Source organism: Mastigoproctus giganteus, chromosome 9, assembly GCF_048544385.1.
Source record: "Mastigoproctus giganteus isolate SK-2022 chromosome 9, ASM4854438v1, whole genome shotgun sequence".
Classification (NCBI taxonomy): domain Eukaryota; kingdom Metazoa; phylum Arthropoda; class Arachnida; order Uropygi; family Thelyphonidae; genus Mastigoproctus; species Mastigoproctus giganteus.
This window is the reverse complement of record NC_143583.1, coordinates 144,760,688-144,782,478: the sequence shown is the minus strand read 5'-3', so window position 1 is coordinate 144,782,478 and position 21,791 is coordinate 144,760,688. Positions and strand designations below refer to the sequence as shown.

The following is a 21,791-nucleotide window of genomic DNA, read 5'->3' as shown; positions in this document are numbered from 1 at the left end:
GACTCTTAGAGAGTCAGAACATAATGGCCGAACGGCAGAAAGGATGCAAGGACATCAGGATGGAATTTGGTCTAGAAAAATGCAAGATCCACTCTCTACACCAGGGAAAATTAGTTGGCCCAAACTACCAGCTGCTGACTGGTAAAAAGATCGAAGGTATGACAGAAGGAGAGACCTGCAAATAGCTAGAGATGATGCAGGCTCAGCAGTTAGAACACAAGGAAATCAAGAAGTGCCTGATCGAAAAATATTATCAGAAACTAAGAAACCTGCTGAAAGCAAAATTGAACGGAGGGAATACAGTTAAAGCCATAAACACCTATGCAGCTCCAGTACTAACATCTAACATACACATTCGGGGCCATACATTGGACTAACACCGAGCTAGAAGATATCATGCTAAAGACAAGGAACAATGATGACCAAGAATCGCCAACACCAACCGAAGTCAGCAATGGAGAGAATAACAATACCTCGGAGAGGGACGAAGGGACTTGATAGACCTGACAGAACAACAGAAAACAGCGATAGTTAACCTGAAGGATTAATTTGAGAACAACCGAGCACCACTACACCAGGCCATAAGGAAGATAGATAAGTGGTATACCCCACTTAGCCTAAGCGAGGAAACTCTTCCCGCCCAGACGGTACAAGAAACGAAGTCAGAAAGATGGGCAAAGAAGACACTCCACGACAGACACTACAATGACCTCCATCAAGTTCACATCAATAATATTGCTTCCAATGCATGGTTCACAAGAGGGATACTCTTCCCAGAGACTGAAGTATTCATGTTGGCCATCCAAGACCAAGTAATCAACACCAGAAACTATAGAAAATACATCTCAAAGTAGCCCGGAATGTCAGATGACACATGTGGACGATGCCATCTCGACTCAGAAACAATCCAACACATCACCGTGGGGTGCAAGGTGATCACCCAGACTGAGTACACTCATAAACACAACCAGGTAGCCAGGATAATACATCAGAAACTAGCCAGGAAATACCAGTTGACCAAAGAAAGTGTATCATACTACAAGTACGAACCCCGGGCAGTACTAGCGACCCGAATCCACAAGCTGTACTATCACCGCGCCATAATAACGGATAAGACCATCCCGCACAACAGACCGGACATAACCCTTGTGGACAAGATGGAAATGGCTACGTAACTGATTCACATAGCGTGCCGAACACTAGAAATGTCCAGAAAACCCCTGAGGAAAAAATTAGGAAGTACACGAACCTGAGACATGAGATCGAGGAGATGTAGCATATCCAAGAAGTATCAACCATCCCAATCATCGTGTCAACAACCGGTATGGTACCAAAGATTCTACATAGCAGCCTAGCAGCAATGGGTTTCCCAGAAAACTCAGGATTGTAACTTCAGAAAGTTACAATCCTGAACATCTGTAGGACAGTCAGAGATTTCCGCGAGAAATAATATGAGCAACAACAATAATAATGATAATAATAAAGGCAAGTAAATCATAAAGCCGAGCCACCTGGATAGAACTAGAATGCAAGAAATCCAAGGACGTACAAGAAATGAGAGGATGGGAGATTACGGAAGAAGTTAAACAGACGATCAACAACTCTCACAAATGGCGAATTCCAGGAATAGATATCGTCCACAACTACTCGTACAAGACGCTCACTTGCACGCACAAGCACCTGTGAAAGCAGTTTACCCAAATGATAAGGCACTCAGAGATAATCCCGAAGTTTCTCACTCAAGGAATCACATATCTGAAGCCTAAAGACGAAGATACAGGAAACCCGGCGAAATAGAGGCCAATCACCTGCCTCCTAACAATGAACAAGATCCTGACCAGCTGCATAACCAGGAAAATAAGACCACTTGGAGAGCCAGAGCATAATAGCCGAACAGCAGAAAGGATGGAAGCGGCTGAGCAAAGGATGCCAGGAGCAATTAACCATAGATGCTGCAGTTATAGAGCAAGCATACAAGAAGCGCCACATGTACACAGCCTACATCGATTACCACAAGGCCTTCGACTCCGTGCCCAATAACTGGCTAATAGAGGCGCTGAAAATCTACAGAGTCAATCCGATAGTGACAAATTTTCTAGGATAAACGATGGCGAAATTGAGTACCACCATTAAGGTCATAAACATCACAACCAGGCCAATCGCCATCAGGAGAGGAATCTTTAAGGGAATTGCCCTGAGCCCATTGTGGTTCTGTCTAGCATTTAACCCGCTATCTACCATACCCAACAGTAGAAAGCACGGATATAACCTGAAAGAAGGCAGGAAGACCCTGTACACCTTCACCTACCTGAAGTATATGGATGACATCAAGCTTTACGCGAGAACCGAGAAGCACCGTCAGCAACTACTCCACATCACCGAAGAATTCAGCAAGGATATTAGGATGGAATTTGGTCTAGACAAATGCAAGACCCACGGATTGCACCAGGGAAAATTAGTCAACCAAAAATACCAGCTGCAGACTGGTAATGAGATCGAAGCCATGGCAGAGGGAGAGGCCTACAAATACTTGGGGATGATGCAGGTTCAGCAGTTACAGCACATGGAAATTAAGGCCTGCCTGACCGAAAAATACCATCAGAGACTCAGAAGCCTGCTGAAAGCAAAGCTGAACGGAGGGAACACAGTTAAAGCCATAAACACCTATGCAGTCCCAGTACTAACATACTCCTTCGGGGTCATAGATTGGACTAACACCGAACTGTCGGATATCATGGGAAAGACAAGGACAATGATGACCAAGAGCCGCCAACACCACCTGAGAGATGCTGTGGAGAGACTGACAATTGCCCGGGAAGAAGGGGCCTGACAGACCTCATTGTGCAACAGAAGACAGTGACAGTTAACCTGAAGGACTGCTTCCAGAAACACACGGCAGCACTCCACCAGGCTATAAAGAAGATAGACAAGCGGTATACTCCCTAAGCGAAGAGTCGCTCCACAACCAGAAGATACAAACGAAGCTAGAAAGATGGGCAGAGAAGACACTCCATGGCTTGCCATTAAGAAGCAGTCACCGCTCCAAATCACCCTATACTTTTGCCACTGCTATACTTGTAGAACATTCACTTCCTGCAAAAGACCGCTTCCTTTCGTTCTAGCACGCGCTCGTTCACGCCGCGCTAGGGAAAGCAGCATTTGAAACATTCCACCGTAATGTCCGGCTGCGTCACAGTGAGTGGTCGTTATTCGATCGGATCGGACAAACGTTGTGGATGTAATATTTACAAAAAACGGTGAGAAAGTATGCGACTTTTGTTGGGAAAGAAGAGTACCGCTAGAAAGAAAAACCCTTTTAGTGTAATCTGAACCAGGTAACAACGGGATGTTTGTTGTTTGGAGATGCCTTGTGTAGGAGTGGGCGAGCTTTATGTCTGGTAACCTCTGCCAGGCAGTCTGGAGAAACTACCCTATACAAATATGAAGATCCCCTTATCCCTCATAAATTCCGTTTTTGGCTGTCAGGTATGCTGGATGACAGTCCATGGCTTTTTCTTCTTCCTGCAAAGCTGACCTGTGGGCTAATACAAGTTAGGGGAGCTCAAAATGGGGGGGACCTATATAATTAAAAAAGGGTTTTTGTGGTGAGAAGCAGAGTCGTGGCCAACGGAGAAGAGAGGTGATTTTTGCCGCGTGGAGGAGTAAAGAAAGGAGAAAGAGCAAGGTGAAAGAATAGGAATCAGAGGCAGAGAGAAAACTAATGAGCAAGAGAGAGAGACGTTTCTGGAAACAGCTATTGATACCCAGGTGTTTTCTGGTATGTCTACCCTAGTTTTGATAGTCAACCTAATGTAATAGTCGGACTATAAGGCTTACCCTTTCCTTACTGATGTCACCAATAGACATCCCTCCTCCGGGGTATACGCTATGATTTTGTCTATTTCATCACACTTAAACTCTAGAATGTTGTATCAATATGATTCTCTACTAAAAGTAATACTATTAGTCATAGTCAAGTTTTACATGTCAATTCTACACTAATACCTGCATACTCGGGCAGCGAGATATTCGTAGAGTACAAGCAGTAGTTATCGGCCAGAGATTACACGAAGAACGTAAACCAAATAATACACATGTAACATAGACATTAAAAATCTATACCCACGGTGTAGAGGAGTATTGAGTTTTACTACCTGTTATTATTCATTAAGTTACCATTCCTAAGTGTCCTGTAAGATATGTTTATGTTTAATAAATTGTGTTTTGTTTGTCCACATTTGCCTCCTAGCCATTTTCTTGCCACACTAGCCATAGCACGAGCTGTATGAATAAAAGAACCATCATCTGCAGCGCTCTGGAGTCGAACCATCTGGAACGGGTCCAAAGCGAAAAATCACAACGCGATCTTGTTGCGAGTCTATTCTCTACATCCCGGGGTCTTGAGAACACGAGATTTTGTCCTAATATTAACCAATAGTCGATCATGAGGAAACCCAGGAGTCTTCTGGACACCTATATTAGTCGACGAGCTTGCCTGGAAGCCGTATGGTTTACACTGAATGTTGTTTGGCAAGCACACTATAACAGAAGGCCTGTGGAACACACTACAATGATCTCCAGGGTCACATAGATAAAATTGCCTCGAATGTATGGCTCACGAGCGGGATACTCTTGCCTGAGACTGAAAGATTCATGCTCGCCATCCAAGACCAGGTAATCAACACCAGGAACTATAGAAAATACATCGCCAAGGAGGTCGGAGTGTTAGGTGACGCATGTCGACGATGCCACCTGACCTCAGAAACGATCCAACACATCACCGTGAGATGCAAGGTGATCAGCCAGACCGAGTACACTCATAGACACGACCAGGTAGCCAGGATAATACACCAGCAAGGAAATATCAGTGGATGGTAGAAAGTGTACCGTACTACAAGTACGAACCCCAGGCAGTACTAGCGAACCCAACCCACAAGCTGTACTGGGACCGCTGCATAATAACGGATAAGGTAATCCCACACATCAGACCGGACATAACCCTTGGGGACAAGAAGGAAAAGGCTACCTATCTGATCGACATAGTGGTATCCAACACTGGCAACCTGCAGAAAACCCATGGGGAAAAAATCAGGAAGTACACGAACCTAAGACAGGAGATGTGGCACATGCAACAAGTAACGACCATCCCGATCGTGTCAACCACAGGTATGGTGCCAAAGAACCTAGCTTACTGTCAGTGTTTAATACACCGCTAGCATTCCCCTCCCTGAATAACTCATGTGTGAATGTAGTTGCAAAATATTCATTTAGTTTGTTAGCTACCTGAGCAGGATCATCAACAGTTGAACCATCGATATCAAGTGGACTAATCTGATTCATCCCCTTCCTTCTAGAGGTTACATAAGTAAAGAACTCTTTGCTGCTTTTCTTACCATCCATTACCAAAGATTTCTCGTAATCTGCCTTCGCCTTCCTAACCTCCTTTGTGAATTGGTTACAGACCAGCTAATATCTTTCATAGGCTTCTGTGTTACCTGTTATTTTATGTATCCCATGCATTTTTCTTCTCTGCCACAGGTCTAATTAGTTCATCTGACAGGAGAGACTGCTTCTACAGGGACGGGATACACTTAAATAGAAAGGGTGCAAGAATATTTGCTGATGCTATCGAGGCAGTGTTAGGTGGGTCGGAAAACTGCTAGTTTGGGAGGGATTCACAGACTAAAAGGTTAAAAGCCGCCGCAGGCAGAGGCGAAGGTGATTCTTGCACAACAACTTCTATTAGAATAAGTAGTGACCTGGAGTGAGGGATGCTGGAGGTTTCAGGGACTGATGGCAGTCATCGTGAAACAGGTGGATATATGGAATGTGTTAGGGTAACTAATAATAAGGATAGGTACATGTATACTTGCATGTATACCAATGCTAGAAGTATAGTAAATAAATTTGATGAATTTGAAGTGTTGGTTAAGACATCAAAGGCGAATATTGTTGGGATAGCAGAGACGTGGTGTCACACGGATATAAGGAATGCAGAACTGGAATTTGGGGAGTACAATGTGTACAGAAAGGATAGACAGGATAGGAAGGGAGGTGGTGTTATGCTGTTAATTAAGAAAGAATCGATAGCATCAGCAAAGATTCTTGCACCCTTTATATTTAAGTGTATCACATCCCTGTAGAACCAGTCTCCCCTGTTTACAAGCACAGACCAGACGAAGAAAAAATTTTACCTACTGGGATTTGCACAATCTCTCCAGGGCAAATTGATCGACAAGGCTGTCATCATATACTCCCTTCTATCATGTTAGGGCAGAACTGCAGACACTTTCAAATTCATCCCTAACTCTCGGGTTTTTTTCGACATTGACCTATACTTTTCAAGTAATTTCGCCGGTCTCCCACTCTTAATATCATTAGTGCCAACATGTACAACAATATCACCTTTTGTGCCATTAAAAGATATCTGCTCTACATCATCAACCTTTGTCCCTTGCAAACATACCCTGTTCCTGTTCCATCTATCCTTTTTTGCACAATATGTTCCCCATTTCCTTGACATGTGGCCCGTCTGTTTGATTGCACAATTCTAGCCATCCTCCTCTGACCTCTCACATCATGCGATTTTCTTTCAGGAGTGCCGTTGAGAGGATGTTTTCTGTTCGTTGCACCATTCTCGATACACCCTTGAAACTTTGGTGCCTGAAAAGTTCAGAACTGCCATTTCAAGATGCTTTGCAAGAATGTAAGCGAAAAATTCACAACAGGGATGCCACGTTGAAATCTGTGTGTTGGTAATTAATCTCTGCAAGTGGCTTTCAGACTTAGACCAAAGTTCTTATACTAGGGTGATTGTGTACAGAATATGAAATAATATTTACATGTGAAAAAAAAAAAAGTGATATTAATGATAAGCGTTTTCTCAATGTATTATGAAAATTTATTTTGGTATGCTCTCATACGTTCTAAATTCAGTTTGTTACCATCAATTAACTCCAAAATCAAGGCAATATACTCTGGGAAAATAATGAAATCAGGTAAATTTTAATTTCTTGGAATAGGAAAAAATTTGTTTCTCTAAAAGGTTGATAACTGTAGTAAAATCGACGTGCAGTTAGGGAAATCTAGATATTCCAAAGAATAAGATATTTACATTTATATTTTACATTCTAAACATTTAAAAATAGTATATTTACAGTAATTAAGTTACAGAAAATTTTTGAAAATGAGGTAAAAAAAAAAAGGTATGCAAAAATAATGCTGTTCTTTTCTCTCTTTTTAATAATAATTTAACATTTTATTTTTTAAAATGGTGTACTGGAATCTATGCATTTCAAATAATCTTGCATTATTTTCTTAAGGAAAAATACATTTCCAATTCATAAAAAAAAATAAGAAGCAGTGCATTAATTTTCTGTCCCCCAAATCCCATTTCGGTCTCATACACAGAAAAGCAGAAAAATAAGTCATATATTTCATTAACTTAGAAATACAGTTTAAACAATCTTCATAACTCAACATATAAAGTAGCAGCGATGTTGCAAAAATTGGCATTTCGTCAATTTTTAGTCCTCAAAGGTAAATTGGCCAGGACCATGACTTCTCATATACCTCCTATAACTTTTGTATCGAGAACTGTGAGCCAGTTGAGCTTTCATTTCATCATCTTTGGCTTGTTTCCATGCCTTTAGGAGAAAGAAATATTTTCAGAACAAAAGAACTGAACATTGAAAATTATCATTTAGTTTACTCTGACAAATCTGCATTCAATTTTTGTTGATCTATTTAATAGCTGCATTTTATTATTATGATCTTTTATCTTGTATTTCACAATTTGGAAAAGCATATTCTTAATATTTAACAGACCTGGAGAATCCTCTCACTGGTCTTGTGAAAGCATAAACTTTCATCTGGCAAGGTCCTTGCTAAATGAATTAGCTGAATGTACAAAAAAAAAAAAAAAAAAAAAAATGGAGACATATGGGAACCTCATTGTCCATAACTAATAAAACATTAGCTAAGGAATCATGATAAATGTGTGTACTCCCTCCATCTTCCAGAATGAAAACACTTTTCCCATTTGATTCTTGGTTAACAATTTTCTTAGAATGATTCAAGCAGAAAACTTTGCCACAATTTAGAAAGAAGTTTCATAAGTTTAATATAACACATGAACAGCAATATTATTATTATTATTATTATTAGCCATATGGTGCAAGGAAGCCTTATGCTGCACCAGCCAAAAAAAAAAAAAAAAAATTTCCCTATTACCCTGAGAGAGAGAGAAGTAGAAAGGAATCACCAAGAAAGGGAAGAATGATGATATCCAGCTCAGGACCCTGGGTGTGCCAAGCCCATACTCACCAGATGGAGCCCCTGGATGAGGGCTGTTAATGTTATTAAGAGTAAACACAATTGCAGGTGAAATTGTACTACATTAATACTAAGAGCGGAGAAATGCTCTTGGTTAAGAAACAGACAGTGCACCCAGATGATATGGGTGGCCAATGCAATTGAGTCAGTTGGATGACACACAAGGACTGGGGAAAAAAAAAAAAAAAAGATGGTAGTAGTGTGTTATAAGCTAATGACTGTGATGAGTCATAATAACTGCAATGCAACACACCAACCATCTATAACTGAAACTTTATAAAATAATAATGATATAACACTGGATAAAATGCTGGAAAAATGACGGATAAAAATAAAACATGATATACACTATACGGATTTAAAAGCGATAAAAACAACTCTGTAGCTCTCAGAGGCGACCACATCTTTTATCAACAGTAAGGCCTAACTGTCATGACTCACAGCATGTGTTAACGTAGGAGCATGGGCATTATTCTCCACAAGTGCATGGAAACTGGAAACGGCTCGGGAGCGTGCCAGGCAGAACCATTCATCCCATCCAAGAATTATGGTTTCAAAGAGGAGATAAAAATGGACTCCCCTGTCTCTATTAATGGTATTATGTTCTGAAGAACAAATCTGCAAGCTCTTGAGCCATTTGCGGTTCCAATATCTGTGCAAATGATCAACTATGACATCACTGCCTGGAGAAATTTGGTGGCAGAAATGTTCAGCCACAGCAGATTTCCCATAAGAGGTCATACCGGGAAGCATATTAACGCAGTAAAGCCTGTGGTCTTTATTGCGTTAATATGCTCCCCCGTATGACCTCTGAACCTGTGTTTTGTCTGATCAACACCACCCCTAACAGTCCGGACATTTGATCTCATATATGATCCCACTTGTACCCTCACAACAGGTACAGGATCTTTCACCTTTGACATGACTGTGTGCAATCTTTGCCCTGGCAGCTGCACACAGCGTGTCTGACAGGTACATAATATTTGGGAGATCCACTCCGTTGAGCCCAAATAATAGGGAGTGTATGTGGAGGCAATGGGTGAGAATGGCTCTCTTCGTCCGTGTTCTGCTTCCTGAATATATTTATCCAAGATCTTCCGGGGGTACCTGCATTTTCAGAGATCTGCCGTGACACGTTTAATCTCCTTTCTATCCTTGGAGGAGCTAGAGTGAGACACAGCCCTATCCAACAAGGCCCTAATAACACTTCTTATGATTGTTGGCCTGTGCCATGTTATAATGTGTATATTCTCCCCAGCACATAGGTGTTTTATATAGTCTCATTTTTACTCTGGTGCTATCTCTATAAACCAACACATCAAGGAAAGGAGGGTAGTCTATTTCCACATCCAAGGTAAACTGAATAAATTAGCCATGGAAGAGCTGTAGTCTAGGATTTTTGTTGGGCCTGCTTTGTCTCCCCTCCTCCTCCTGCTGCATGGAAACGATATGTCGACAATGCATTTGCCATTATACAGAGGCGAGGGAGAACGAGGTTCTCAACTTTCTTAATAGCTTCTCCCTGTCATAGTTGATCGTTCGCACAGATATTAGAACCGCAAATGGCTCAAGAGCTTGCAGATTAGTTCTTTAGAACACAATACCATTAACAGAAACAGGGGAATCCATATTCATCCCCTCTCTGAAACCGTAATTCTTGGGAGGGATGAATTGTTCCACCTGGCATGGTCCCAAACCATTTCCAGTTTCCGTGCACATGTAAAGGACAATGTCCATGCTCCTATGAAAACACATGATGCAAACTGTGATCCTGCAGTTATTTAGAATGTATGGTTATAGTAAAATCTTACTGTTGATAAAGGAGGAGGTTGCCTCTGAACGCTACTATTGTTTTTATCGCTTTTAATTCAGTGTAGTGTAATTTCATGTTTTATTTATCTATCTTTTTTTAGCATTTTATTGCTTTTAATTGTACAATTGGTGTATTTTATTTGTATTTTTATATTTTTTTACAGAATTTTATCCAGTCTTATATCATTATTATTTTAATAAAGTTTCAGTTATAGATGGTTGGTGTGTTGCATTGCAGTTATTATCAGTCAGAACTTATCCAACCCCAGAGGCTTATTTGAAGGACTGTGATGAGTATAATGAACTGTAGAGGCATGAACTGTAGAGGCATGAGCCAGTAAATCAGAATGTCTTACAATGGGAGACTTGAACTTTCCGGATATTGACTGAAACTTGTGGATTAGACACACACAGCAGAAAGACTTTTGTGGATTTATTGGATGATCATTTCCTACACCAGCATGTTAGAGATAACAAGAGAAAGCAATACTCAGATTTGATTATCAGCAGTGATTACTATGTATTAATATGGGATTTAACTACCATCAAAAGCAAGGAAAGGGTTTTTTCTTTCAAGGTGACTACAGCGGTCTGAGTCAGTTTTTAAATTCTATGCAGCAGAACCAACTGAAGAAGTTACCAACAGCAAATTCTAAATGGGAAGCATTCAGGAATGCTATCACAGACTAGGACATTTTTATACCAACTAAGAGATACAGTTCAAGGAATACACCTAAATAGATGTTAAATGGGCTGATAAGACATGTGGCAGCAAGTCACAAATCAAGTCACAAAGCAGATTATTCAAGCCAAGGCAGATTACAAGAATCTCTGGGAAAGAAAAGCAGGAAAGACTTCTTCACTTATGTAAACAGTAGAAGAAGGAGTTGAAACACACTACTCCACTATATACGAATGGAATAACTGTTGATCCAACTCAGGTTATGGATCTACATTCACACATGGAGTTTTTTTAGGGATGGATGATGCCAGAAGTGAGTCAAATTCTGGCAGGGAACTGAATGGTTTTGTAATAACTGAGAAGAAAGTGTTGAAGGAGAAACTGCTGAAGCAAGAAGTAGAAAGGTATCTGGAGTGGATGAGATCTATTCAGTTGGTATTAATATTACTATGCAAGAAAGCAAGCTTATAAAGCATCATCTAGGGAAAAACCCTTCCCAAATCACATGTTCATCCTCTCCAATAATTTGTCTAGTTCTTCCTTGAATATATTCAAACTACCCACTTCCACAAAAACAGATACAAACTTGTTCTAACAATCAACCACCACTGGCTGAAGTCTAACTTCTACACATCTATCCTGCAACCGTCCTTCCTCAATTTGAATTTATAACCCCACCCTCCTCAATATGTGTGGTCTTAGTGGATCCAATAAATGTTTTCCATCCACCTCTGCATATTAAATTTGGCCTAATGAATATTATTGTTGATTATTGCGTGACACAGAGCGAAATGGAGACAGAATAAATAATGACAAGTTTAATATTAATTGGAAACACACATATTACATTAAATACATACAAAAGCTTTTGATTAGTTTGTTAACCTTCATTAGTCAAACTGACAGTTAAAAGTGTGGAACATGGGGGCATGTACTGCCAGTCATGCATATGAACTGCGTGATGTGATGGTTAATTGTTTGATGTTGAAGCCTGTGGCTGTGACGCATGTGAACATTGCCAACGTCTGTCATTCATCAAAAGGGTTGCTTCAATGATGGGGTGGACACGACATCCACTGCTCCTGTTGACTGAGGTATTAGAGCATGTGATTTTAACGACTCCAACCAGGCATGTCGCCGGTAGACGCAGGACCTATCTAAACAATCATGACATCGCGATGTGGGTTGACCAGAAGTGTTCGGCAATGGCCGAATGTTCTATGTCCGATAAGCGGATGGCTCTTTCGTGTTCTGAAAGACGTTTTCCAAGCCGTCTCCCAGTTTCCCCAATGTAGCAGCTAGTGCAGTCACGGCAAACGATGCAGTAGACTAGACCACTTTGTAGTAAGGTGGGAAACAGTGTTTTCACTTTAGAGAGGAGGGATTGTAACTTTCTGCCTGGGAGTTGTATGCATTTTATCCCATTTGATTTTAGGACCCTAGAAACCTGTTGTGATAGGTTTGGGTAGTATGATTACCTTGGATGTTCCTGTTGGTCGCTACATGGTCATGTGTCTGTAGGTCGCTACATGGTCATGTGTCTGTAGGTCACACCTGTCAAGGGTATTGGTGGGATAGCCACACCTCGCAAGATCTGCCTTGAGTTTAGCAATCTCAGTGCACCTCTCATCTACAGAACTAGAGTGGGTCCAGGCACAGGTTAACAAAGTTCATGCAGTGGCAAGAAGATGGCTGCACATGCATGCTGACTGGAAGTTGGTAAACTGGCCAGCACACATTGGTTTACGATAGACAGTGGTCTTCAAGCGCATGCCCTCGCGTCAGACAAGGGTGTTTAAGTATGGTATGGTATTGTCCGATTCTAGCTCGATGGTGAATTTTATGAAAGGCGACAGAGAATTGAGGTGGTCTAAGAGTCGGTTACCCGAATTTCTGGGGATAACCACAAACACATCATCCACAAATGCACGACCCTCCCTTCTTCCATCGCAATATTTGCCGTGACAGAACTAACTGGGGAACCCATGGCTGTGCCGTGCACCTGTTGGTAAATGGAGTCGAACATAATTGCACCACCTGTTAAGCACAGTCTGAGGGTAGTGGAGATATCATCTGGTGTTAGTTCGGTCCTATTGCCAAATCCTTGGCAGCAGGACCGAACATTTTTGGAGATCACTACCATAAAACAATAAAAACAATTTGCACTTTCCATGGTATTGGGCTTTTTTGTTCGTGCATCTAATTATAAATGGGTCGTAAACTATATCTTATTGCATTTGCAAATATACAGATAGCTGGAATTCTGTGTCCCCTTCACTGAAATCCTCAGTCTTATAAAAAAAAAAAACCATAAATAAATTGTAAGAATCTTCTCTTCTTTCCTATTTTTTGCTTGTTACTCCATATCTCACTTGTGCAATTTATGCGTGTCGTGATTGTCGTTATTGATTGCTTATATCGATTTATCAATTTGTTTGTTGCAATCTTAAAAAAAAAAAAAAAAAAATGTGAGCGAAAAATTTTTTACATAAATCTGTAGCTGTGTAAATCAGGATTCCTTAAAAAAAAAAAAGAGGCGACATACGGTAGAATATAGTTAGGCTGAAAGTGTGTTAATTTAGACATTTTAAATTTTAGGTCCCAAGTGTTTTAATTTAGACATTTTAAATTTTTATTGTGAGGGGACTTACTGTAACAAAAAAATGTTCAGCAATCTACGTAAAAAAATATGGCTATAGATAAAAAATGAAAAAACTTACCACGCACTATCGCGTGTCCAATACAATGCTTCCGTTTATTTTTTTGCGATGTCGATTTTAAGTCTATAGCGTTCCTATATTTTTTACGATGTTGCATATGGTTTGGTCACCAACATTATAATGGTTCATTAGAGATTTAACTGATGTACCATTTTCAAACTTTTGAATAATTTCAAGTTTTGTTTAACTGAAAGTGCAACTCTTTTGTGTTTACCCAACATTTTTGTGATTTCTAAAATAAAAAAAAAATTTTACTGTAAAAAAAATTTGACATCCCTGACAAATAACGAAACAGAATTTGTCTTTTTGCAGTGCAACGGAGCACAACGATCAACACAACACACTAAAACAAACTAAACATTTGTTCTCTTTTTTTTTTGAGCGGCGAGTGTGAAGACAGCAGAGGTTGCAAGATAATAGGTATACTAATCTCCCCAATGACAATGACAACTTATAATGTCGCTTATTTACGACTTGCAAAGCATCTGTTTATTTACGACTTGCAAAGCATCTGTTTATACCTATTCTATTTATTACTTGAATTTTATGATTTCTGGTTGATTTTTTTTTTTTTTTTTTTTTTAATTTGGAACTTGAAGTGTCCCGGTTAATCTGCTTCCCGGTAAATCAAGAGCCTGCTGTATATGGATAGTCTATGTGTGTAATGTTGTGTATCGTTGTTCATCTGGCCATTTAGCCACTAGACCCCTGCTGGATCACAATGTTGCCCACACTTGGCCTTGTAGAGGCAGACCAGGTACCCAGTAGCTTGAATTTTTACTCTGGCAGGCCCTGCCACCTAATTTCCTGAGATTTCAGCGGCTTGGGCCTTAAAAAAAAAAAAAAAAAAAAAAGGGGGTGACATATGCTAGAATGTAGTTAGGCTGAAAGTGTGTTAATTTAGACAATTTAAATTTTAGGTCCCAAGTGTGTTAATTTAGATATTTTAAATTTTTATTGTGAGGGGGCATTTGCTTTTCGCTGGCAGTACAGTTAGAGTAGGGGTGGGAGACTGAAGACTGGGGAGAAAAGGTAGAAGTATGGGGACAATAGATAAAGCAACCACAAGTATCAGTGGGCAGGCCCATGTCTCATCAGAAGATGAAGAAGAGGGTGGTGGGGAGGGGAGGAGATGGCAAGAACCACCTCCCCTGCCAGGATAGAGGGAGAAAGTGGGCCAGGCAAGATGCCTGATGAGTTCACCAATCGGTAAAGTGGCAGCAGAGCTGCAGTCATCTTCGTGGTTGAGTGTCCTTTCTGGTGTTTGTTGTCAGGCTTGGCAGGGGATGTCTGCAATGTTGTTATTTTCCTGTTGGGGTCCTTGTGTTACTAGTCATATTCTTAATTTGTCACTATCAAGGTATGTCTGCTCCAGTATTTATATCCTGCCTGGGCAACTTGAAAAAGATCTGGATTGTTGCACACCCTCGTTTTATTTCTTTTAATTGTTTAGAATGGCTGTCTCAAGTCTTGTTGTGAAGAGGTCCTAGGCGAAATGGCTGAAGGCATTGTCCATTTGCTACTCCTCTTTGGTGTCCAATAGGTGGTGTTCATAGCATAGGAAATTTTGGAATTGGTGAAAGAAATGAAAGAGGCGAAAGACGTGGAATTTCCAGAATCTCAATGATTGTCAGTAATGAACATTTTTTTCAAGAAAAGGGTGAACAAAAAGTGGACATGGAAGAATCCAAATGGATTAACAACTAATGAAATCGACTTCGTCCTCACTAACAGAAGATATATTGTCAATGATGTTACCGTCCTGAATAAGGTAAATGTTGGAAGTGATCACAGAATGGTATGATGTACACTTGATATAGATGTAGGAAAGGAAAAAAGTGACTCGAGTAAATAATACAAAGGTCTTTGAGATAACAGAAGAGAAGAAAAAGCAGTGTGTACTGGAACTTAAGAACAAGTTTGAGCTTCTGCAGACTGCTGAGGACAAAGATATCGACGATGAATATTACAACTTTCTGAAAGTGATAAAGCCCAAGAAACCTATAGGGAAAAAGAAATCCAAAGAAGAAAATATTAGTCAAGAAACACTTATGATGAACCGAAGGTGAAAAATGAAGAACAAGATAAACACTGACAAGGACAAAATTGAGTATACTGAGTTATGCAAAGCCATTAGAAAGAGATTCAGAGAGGGCATAAGATTTAATACAAGAAAAAGTAGAACAAGCATTAAGGGAAAACAAAGGATTTAAATCAGCAGCCATGAGCATACACAAGAAAGACAAATGATACTGAAACTGAAGAATAGTACTTATAAACAGCAGAGAAGGCATAATTCAAATAGCAGAAGACTACTATAGAGAATTATACAAGGAGTGAGGGAATAATGCCAGCAGTGGGGAAGATGGATTGAAAATTAGCAACACATACGACATAACCCAATATTCTTCCTGATGAGGTAGAACATGCATTGAAGAAAATGAAGAATCAGAAAGCCCCGAGGGAAGATGAAGTTACTATAGAATTGTTAAAATTAGGAGGAAGAGACATAAAACAAAAACTGGCAAGGCTCTTCACAAAGTGCATTAGAAAAGGTGTGGCGCCTAAGCAGGGGAATAATGCAATCATAGTTTTACTGCATAAGAAAGGAGATAAATCAGAAATTGGAAATTATAGACAAATTAGCTTGTTATCCCACATCTATAACGAAATCAGGAAACAACTCAGTTATGGGTCGTTATGGGCCTATATGAGAGCTTGAAGGACAGGGTGGATGCCCTCAAAGGAACTAAATTGAGAAGCCCATCAAGCTCTCAGCTGCCCACTTCAACGCCAGAGGTTGCAGTTGTTCATCACGAAACACAGCAGCAACCCCCCCCAAGGCAGAATTGCGCTGGTCCCACAGAAACTAGTAGTTGTTGGTGAATCTATTGTCAGGGAAACGGGGAACATGCTTTGTAAAAAGGATAGGTGGAACAGGGTCAAGGTATGTCTGCCAGGGGCAAAGGTTGATGACGTTGTAGAGCGGATATCATCTTTTAAGGGCACAAAAAGTGATATAGTTGTACAGTTGGCACTAATGATATCAAGAGTAACAGACTGACAGAATTACTTAATAAGTACAGATCAATGTTGAAAAAAAGCCATGAATTAGGGTTGAATTTGAAAGTGTCTGCAATTCTGCCCAGACACGATAGGAGGGAGTATATGATGAGAACCTTGTCGATCAATTCGGCCCTCAAAAGATTGTGCAAGGCTCAAGGTGTAGAATTTTTTCATGCTGGACTGTACTTGCTAACAGGAGAGACTGCTTCTACAGGGACGGGATACACTTAAATAGAAAGGGTACAAGAATATTTGCTGATGCATTCGAGGCAGTGTTAGGTGGGTCGGAAAACTGCTACCTTGGAGGGATATAAAGACTAATAGATTAACAGCAGCCACTAGCAGAGGTGAAAGAGATTCTTGCACTGCTTCTATTGGAATGAGCAGAAGCCTGAAAAACAAGATGCAGGATATTTCAGAGACTGCTGGGAGTCGTTGCGATACAAGTAAACACATGGGTTGTGTTTAATTGTATAGGGTAGCTAAGAACAGAAACAGGTGCATGTATACGTGCGTGTACACCAATGCTAGGAGTTTGGTAAATAAATTTGATGAATTTGAGGTATTGCTCAAAGCATCAAAGGCGAATATTGTTGGGATATCAGGGACGTGGTGTCACACAGATATAAGGAATGCAGAAGTGGAATTTGGGGAGTACAACGTCTAAAGAAAGGATAGGAAGGGAGGAGGGGTTATGCTATTAGTTAAGAAACACAAAAAATCCGAGGAAGTGAAGCCAGTCGAGTCGACATCACTGGGCAGTGCAGTGTCGAGTCAGTTTGGTGCGACATAAGCATTGGGAGATCAAAATTGAGAGTAGGAGTGTTCTATAAGCCTAATGACACAGATGAGTATAATAAGAAACTGTACAGAGAAACAGAGTGGGCCAGTACATCAGAGAGTCTTAAAATGGGGGATTTTAATTTCCCAGATATTGACTGTAATTTGTGTGTTGGTCACTCACACACTAGCAAGGCTTTTGTGGATTTATTGGATGATTTTTTTCTACATCAGCATGTTCAGGAGGCAACTAGAGGGAGTAATACTCTTGATTTGATTAGCAGTAGTGATTCTTCATGCATTAAGAATCTGCAGATAAAGGAACCACTAGGTGGCAGTGATCACAGTGTGCTGAAGTGGGATGTACTCAAAGATGTAACTACCATCAGGAGTAAAGGGAAGGGTTATTGCTTTCGTAAAGGCAACTACAATGGTCTGAGACAGTATTTAAATTCTACACAGTGGGACCAACTGAAGATGTTACCAACAGCAAATTCAAAATGGGAAGCATTCAAAGAACTTATCTTGGAAGCTACAAGAACTTATCTTGGCTTTACATACCAACTAAGAAATATTGTTTAAGGTTTAGGCCTAAATGGAGGTCAGATGAATTAATGAGACATATAGCAGAGAAGAAAAATGCATGGGATACATATAAATTAACACGTGACACAGAAGCCTATGATAGATACAAGTTGATCTGTAACCAAGTTACAAAGGAGGTTAGGCAGGCGAAGGCAGATTATGAGAAAGCTTTGGCAAGGGATGCAAAGAAAAACAGCAAAGAGTTCTTTACCTATGTAAACTCTAGAAGGAAGGGGATGAATCAGATTGGTCCACTCAATATTGACGGGTCAAACATTGATGATCCTGCTCAGGTAGCTAACAAACTAAATGAATATTTTGCATCGACATTCACACATGAGGAGCTATTCAGGGAGGGGAATGCCAGAGGTGTATTCAACTCTGGCAGTAAGCTAGAGAATCTTGTAATAACTGAGAGTAAAGTGGAGGAGAAATTTTTGAAGATAAACACAAGAAAGGCACCTGGAGTGGATGGGATCTATCCAGTTATATTAAAGGAGGCAGCAAAGGAAGTAAGCAAACCCTTAGCCATAATTATGAGAGCTTCCTTGGACTCAGGAGAGGTACCCACAGACTAGAGATGTGCAAATGTAACCCCAATTCACAAAGGAGGATCAAAGGCTGACACAAGTAATTATAGACCTGTAAGTTTAACTTCTGTTCGAGGAATATTAATGGAGGCACTGGTTAAAGAAGCACTACAGGATCATCTAGACAAGAGTTCAGTTATAGCTCGGACACAGCATGGTTTTGTTAGGGTAATTCTTGCCTGACCAATTTGATTGGATACTATGATGCAGTCACAAAAGAACTGGATGCAGGGAATAACTTGGATATTATATACTTGGATCTTAGAAAGGCTTTTGATACTGTTGCACATGGAAGACTGCAGCACAAATTGGAGCAGTGTGGCATTGGAGGCAAATTGCTGCTATAGATAAAGGCGTGGTTGAGGGGGAGAAGACAGAGAGTGGTAATCAATGGACACTGCTCATCCCAGACTAATGTTATTAGTGGAGTTCATCAGGGTTCAGTGTTGGTTCCATTATTGTTTTCTGTATTTATAAATGATATTGATGATGGTATATCAAGCTTAATGTCCAAGTTTGTAGACGATACAAAGGTTGGCAGGGTTGTCAAAGACACTACTGACACTATGCTGCTGCAACAGGATCTGGAAAGGTTGAGCAGATGGGCTGAGAGGCGGCAAATGAAGTTTAACATTGACAAATGAAGAGTACTACATATGGGAAACAGCAACCCAGAGCAACATATCAACTCTGTGGTACTACACTGACCGTGGTAGAGAATGAAAAGGACCTGGGGGTAATTGTGTCAGCAGATATGAAGTTCTCTGGGCAGTGCAGACGGGCTGCAAGAGTAGCTCATGGTGTCTTCTCAATGATATACAGGAATGTTTCTAGCAGAGATAAGGAGGTGATTATTCCCTTGTATAAGGTAATGGTCAGGCCACACCTTGAGTACTGAATACAGGTCTGGAGGCCTCATTTCAAGAAGGATGCAGAGCTGCTGGAACGTGTTCAGAGAAGGGCAACAAGATTAGTGAATGGAACAAAGGGGTACTCTTACGAAGAAAGGCTTAAGTTTTGCAAATTACAGTGTTTGGAGACTAGGCACCAGCGAGGTGATCTGATAGAGGTGTATAAAGCCTTGAATGGTTTAAGCATGCTGAATGCTGATGGGATTCTTCCCCCTTGCTCAGAATAATCACCTGAGAGGGCATAGATTCAAATTGAGGAAAGAAAGATGTAGGATAGACGTGCGGAAATTTGCCTTTAGCCAGCGGGTAGTTGGTTGGTGGAACAGACTTCCATCCCTTTTCGTGGAAGTTGATAGCCTAAATAAATTTAAGGCTCAGTTGGACAGGTATTTCGAACAAACGGAGGGGTGAAGGGCGGAGGGGGAGGGAGGAGTGGAAGTGGGTTTTTTTTTTGGCTGATGCTGCATACGCTTGTTTTCTTGCATCATATGCCTCTACTAATGCTAATCGACAAGTTGTTCACAAGGGTCATTACTAACAGATTAGAAAGAATACTTGATGAGAATCAACTGAAAGAGAAAGCTGGCTTTGGGACAGGATTCTCAACTATGGATCACCTTCACATAATATCACAGCTAATGGAGAAAGCAAATGAATAAAAAACACCATTATGCCTGGCATTTGTGGATTATGAAAAGGCATTTGACTCCATACAGCATAAGGCAATGTTTCGGGGAGTGGAAAGAGAAGGCATAGACACCCCACATATCATGATTTTGAAGAAAATATGTGAGAATGCTACCTCCTTTATTAGAGTAGACAAAGACAGTAGGAAAATTTAAAATTGAGAAAGGAGTTCGACAAGGAGACACAATATCTTCGAAGCTATTTACTGCTGCCCTTGAGAAAGCTTTCAGAAGATTAGGCTGGTCGTAGAAAGGAGTCAATGTGAACAGGAGCGTACCTAAACGATTTTCAGATGACATTGTGGTCATAAGCCACGATCCCAAAGAATTAGAGGAAAATCTTAATCAGTTATGCAAGTTAGTAAGGATTTTGGACTAAAGATGAATATGGCTAAAACAAAAGTAATGATGAACAAGTATGCCATGGAAAGGGAAATAATGATTGAAGGAGAAGTAATTGAAAAGGTGGAGTCATATACTTATCTAGGACAAGTTATTAGCTGTAATAATGATAAATGGCTGGAAGTCAAGAGAAGAAAAAATTTTGGATGGATAGCATTCCGGAAATATAGTCACATATTGAAGAGCAATATCCCAGTTTGTTTGAAACGTAAAATAATGAACCAATGTATACTCCCCACCATGACTTATGGAAGTGAAACTTGGGCACTCACCAAAAGAATGGAAGAGAAGCTGTGAACTACACAGCGAAGAATGGAACGAATCATATTGGGAATCAGACTGTTAGATAAGAAGAGAAACACATGGATTAGGCAGCAAACTCAAGTAAAGGACATTCTTATCAAAACTAAAGAACTAAAATGGTCTTGGGCAGGACACATAGCTCGAAGACATGATGACAGATGGACTAAGAAAATAACAGAATGGTATCCAAGAGGAGCTAGAAGAAAACCTGGAAGACTATCGAGGCAGTGGTAGGTGGGTCAGAAAACTGCTAGCTTGGGGGGAGACAAAGACCAATAGATTGACAGTAGCCACTGGCAGAGGTGAAAGAGATTCTTGCACTGCTTCTATTAGAATGAGCAGAAGCCTGAAAAACGAGATGCATGGTATTTCAGAGACTGCTGGGAGCCATTGCGGTACAAGTAAACACATGGGTTGTGTTAGGGTAGCTAACAATAGAAACAGGTGCAGGTATACTTGCGTGTACACCAATGCTAGGAGTTTAGTAAATAAATTTGATGAATTTGAGGTATTGCTCAAAACATCAAAGGCAGATATTGTTGGGATATCAGAGACGTGGTGTCACACAGATATAAGGGATGCAGAACTGCAATTTGAGGAGTACAATGTCTACAGAAAGGATAGACAGGATAGGAAGGGGGGAGGGGTTATGCTATTAGTTAAGAAACACATAAAAACCAAGGAAGTGAAGCCAGTCGACATCGCCGGACAGTGCAGTGTTGAGTCAGTTTGGTGTGACATAAGCATTGGGAGATCAAAATTGAGAGTAGGAGTGTGCTATAGGCCTAATGACTCTGATGAGTATAATAAGGAACTGTACAGGGAAATAGAGTGGGCCAGTAAATCAGAGAGTCTTATAATGGGAAATTTTAATTTCCCAGATATTGACTGGAATTTGGGGGCTGGTTACTCACACACTA

At 40.5% G+C, this 21,791-nt stretch overlaps 1 protein-coding gene across 1 annotated transcript in view; it reads right to left on the bottom strand.

Moving 5' to 3' along the window:
* Positions 1-7,414: 7,414 nt before the first annotated feature.
* LOC150080791 (dnaJ homolog subfamily C member 25 homolog) overlaps positions 7,415-21,791 on the bottom strand; it is a 140,517-nt gene continuing 126,140 nt past the window's right edge. The window contains exon 11 of the mRNA XM_090381220.1: positions 7,415-7,646. Coding sequence (XP_090237346.1) covers positions 7,527-7,646 — 120 coding nt within the window. The 3' untranslated portion in view covers positions 7,415-7,526. The remainder of the gene's footprint in view (positions 7,647-21,791) is intronic.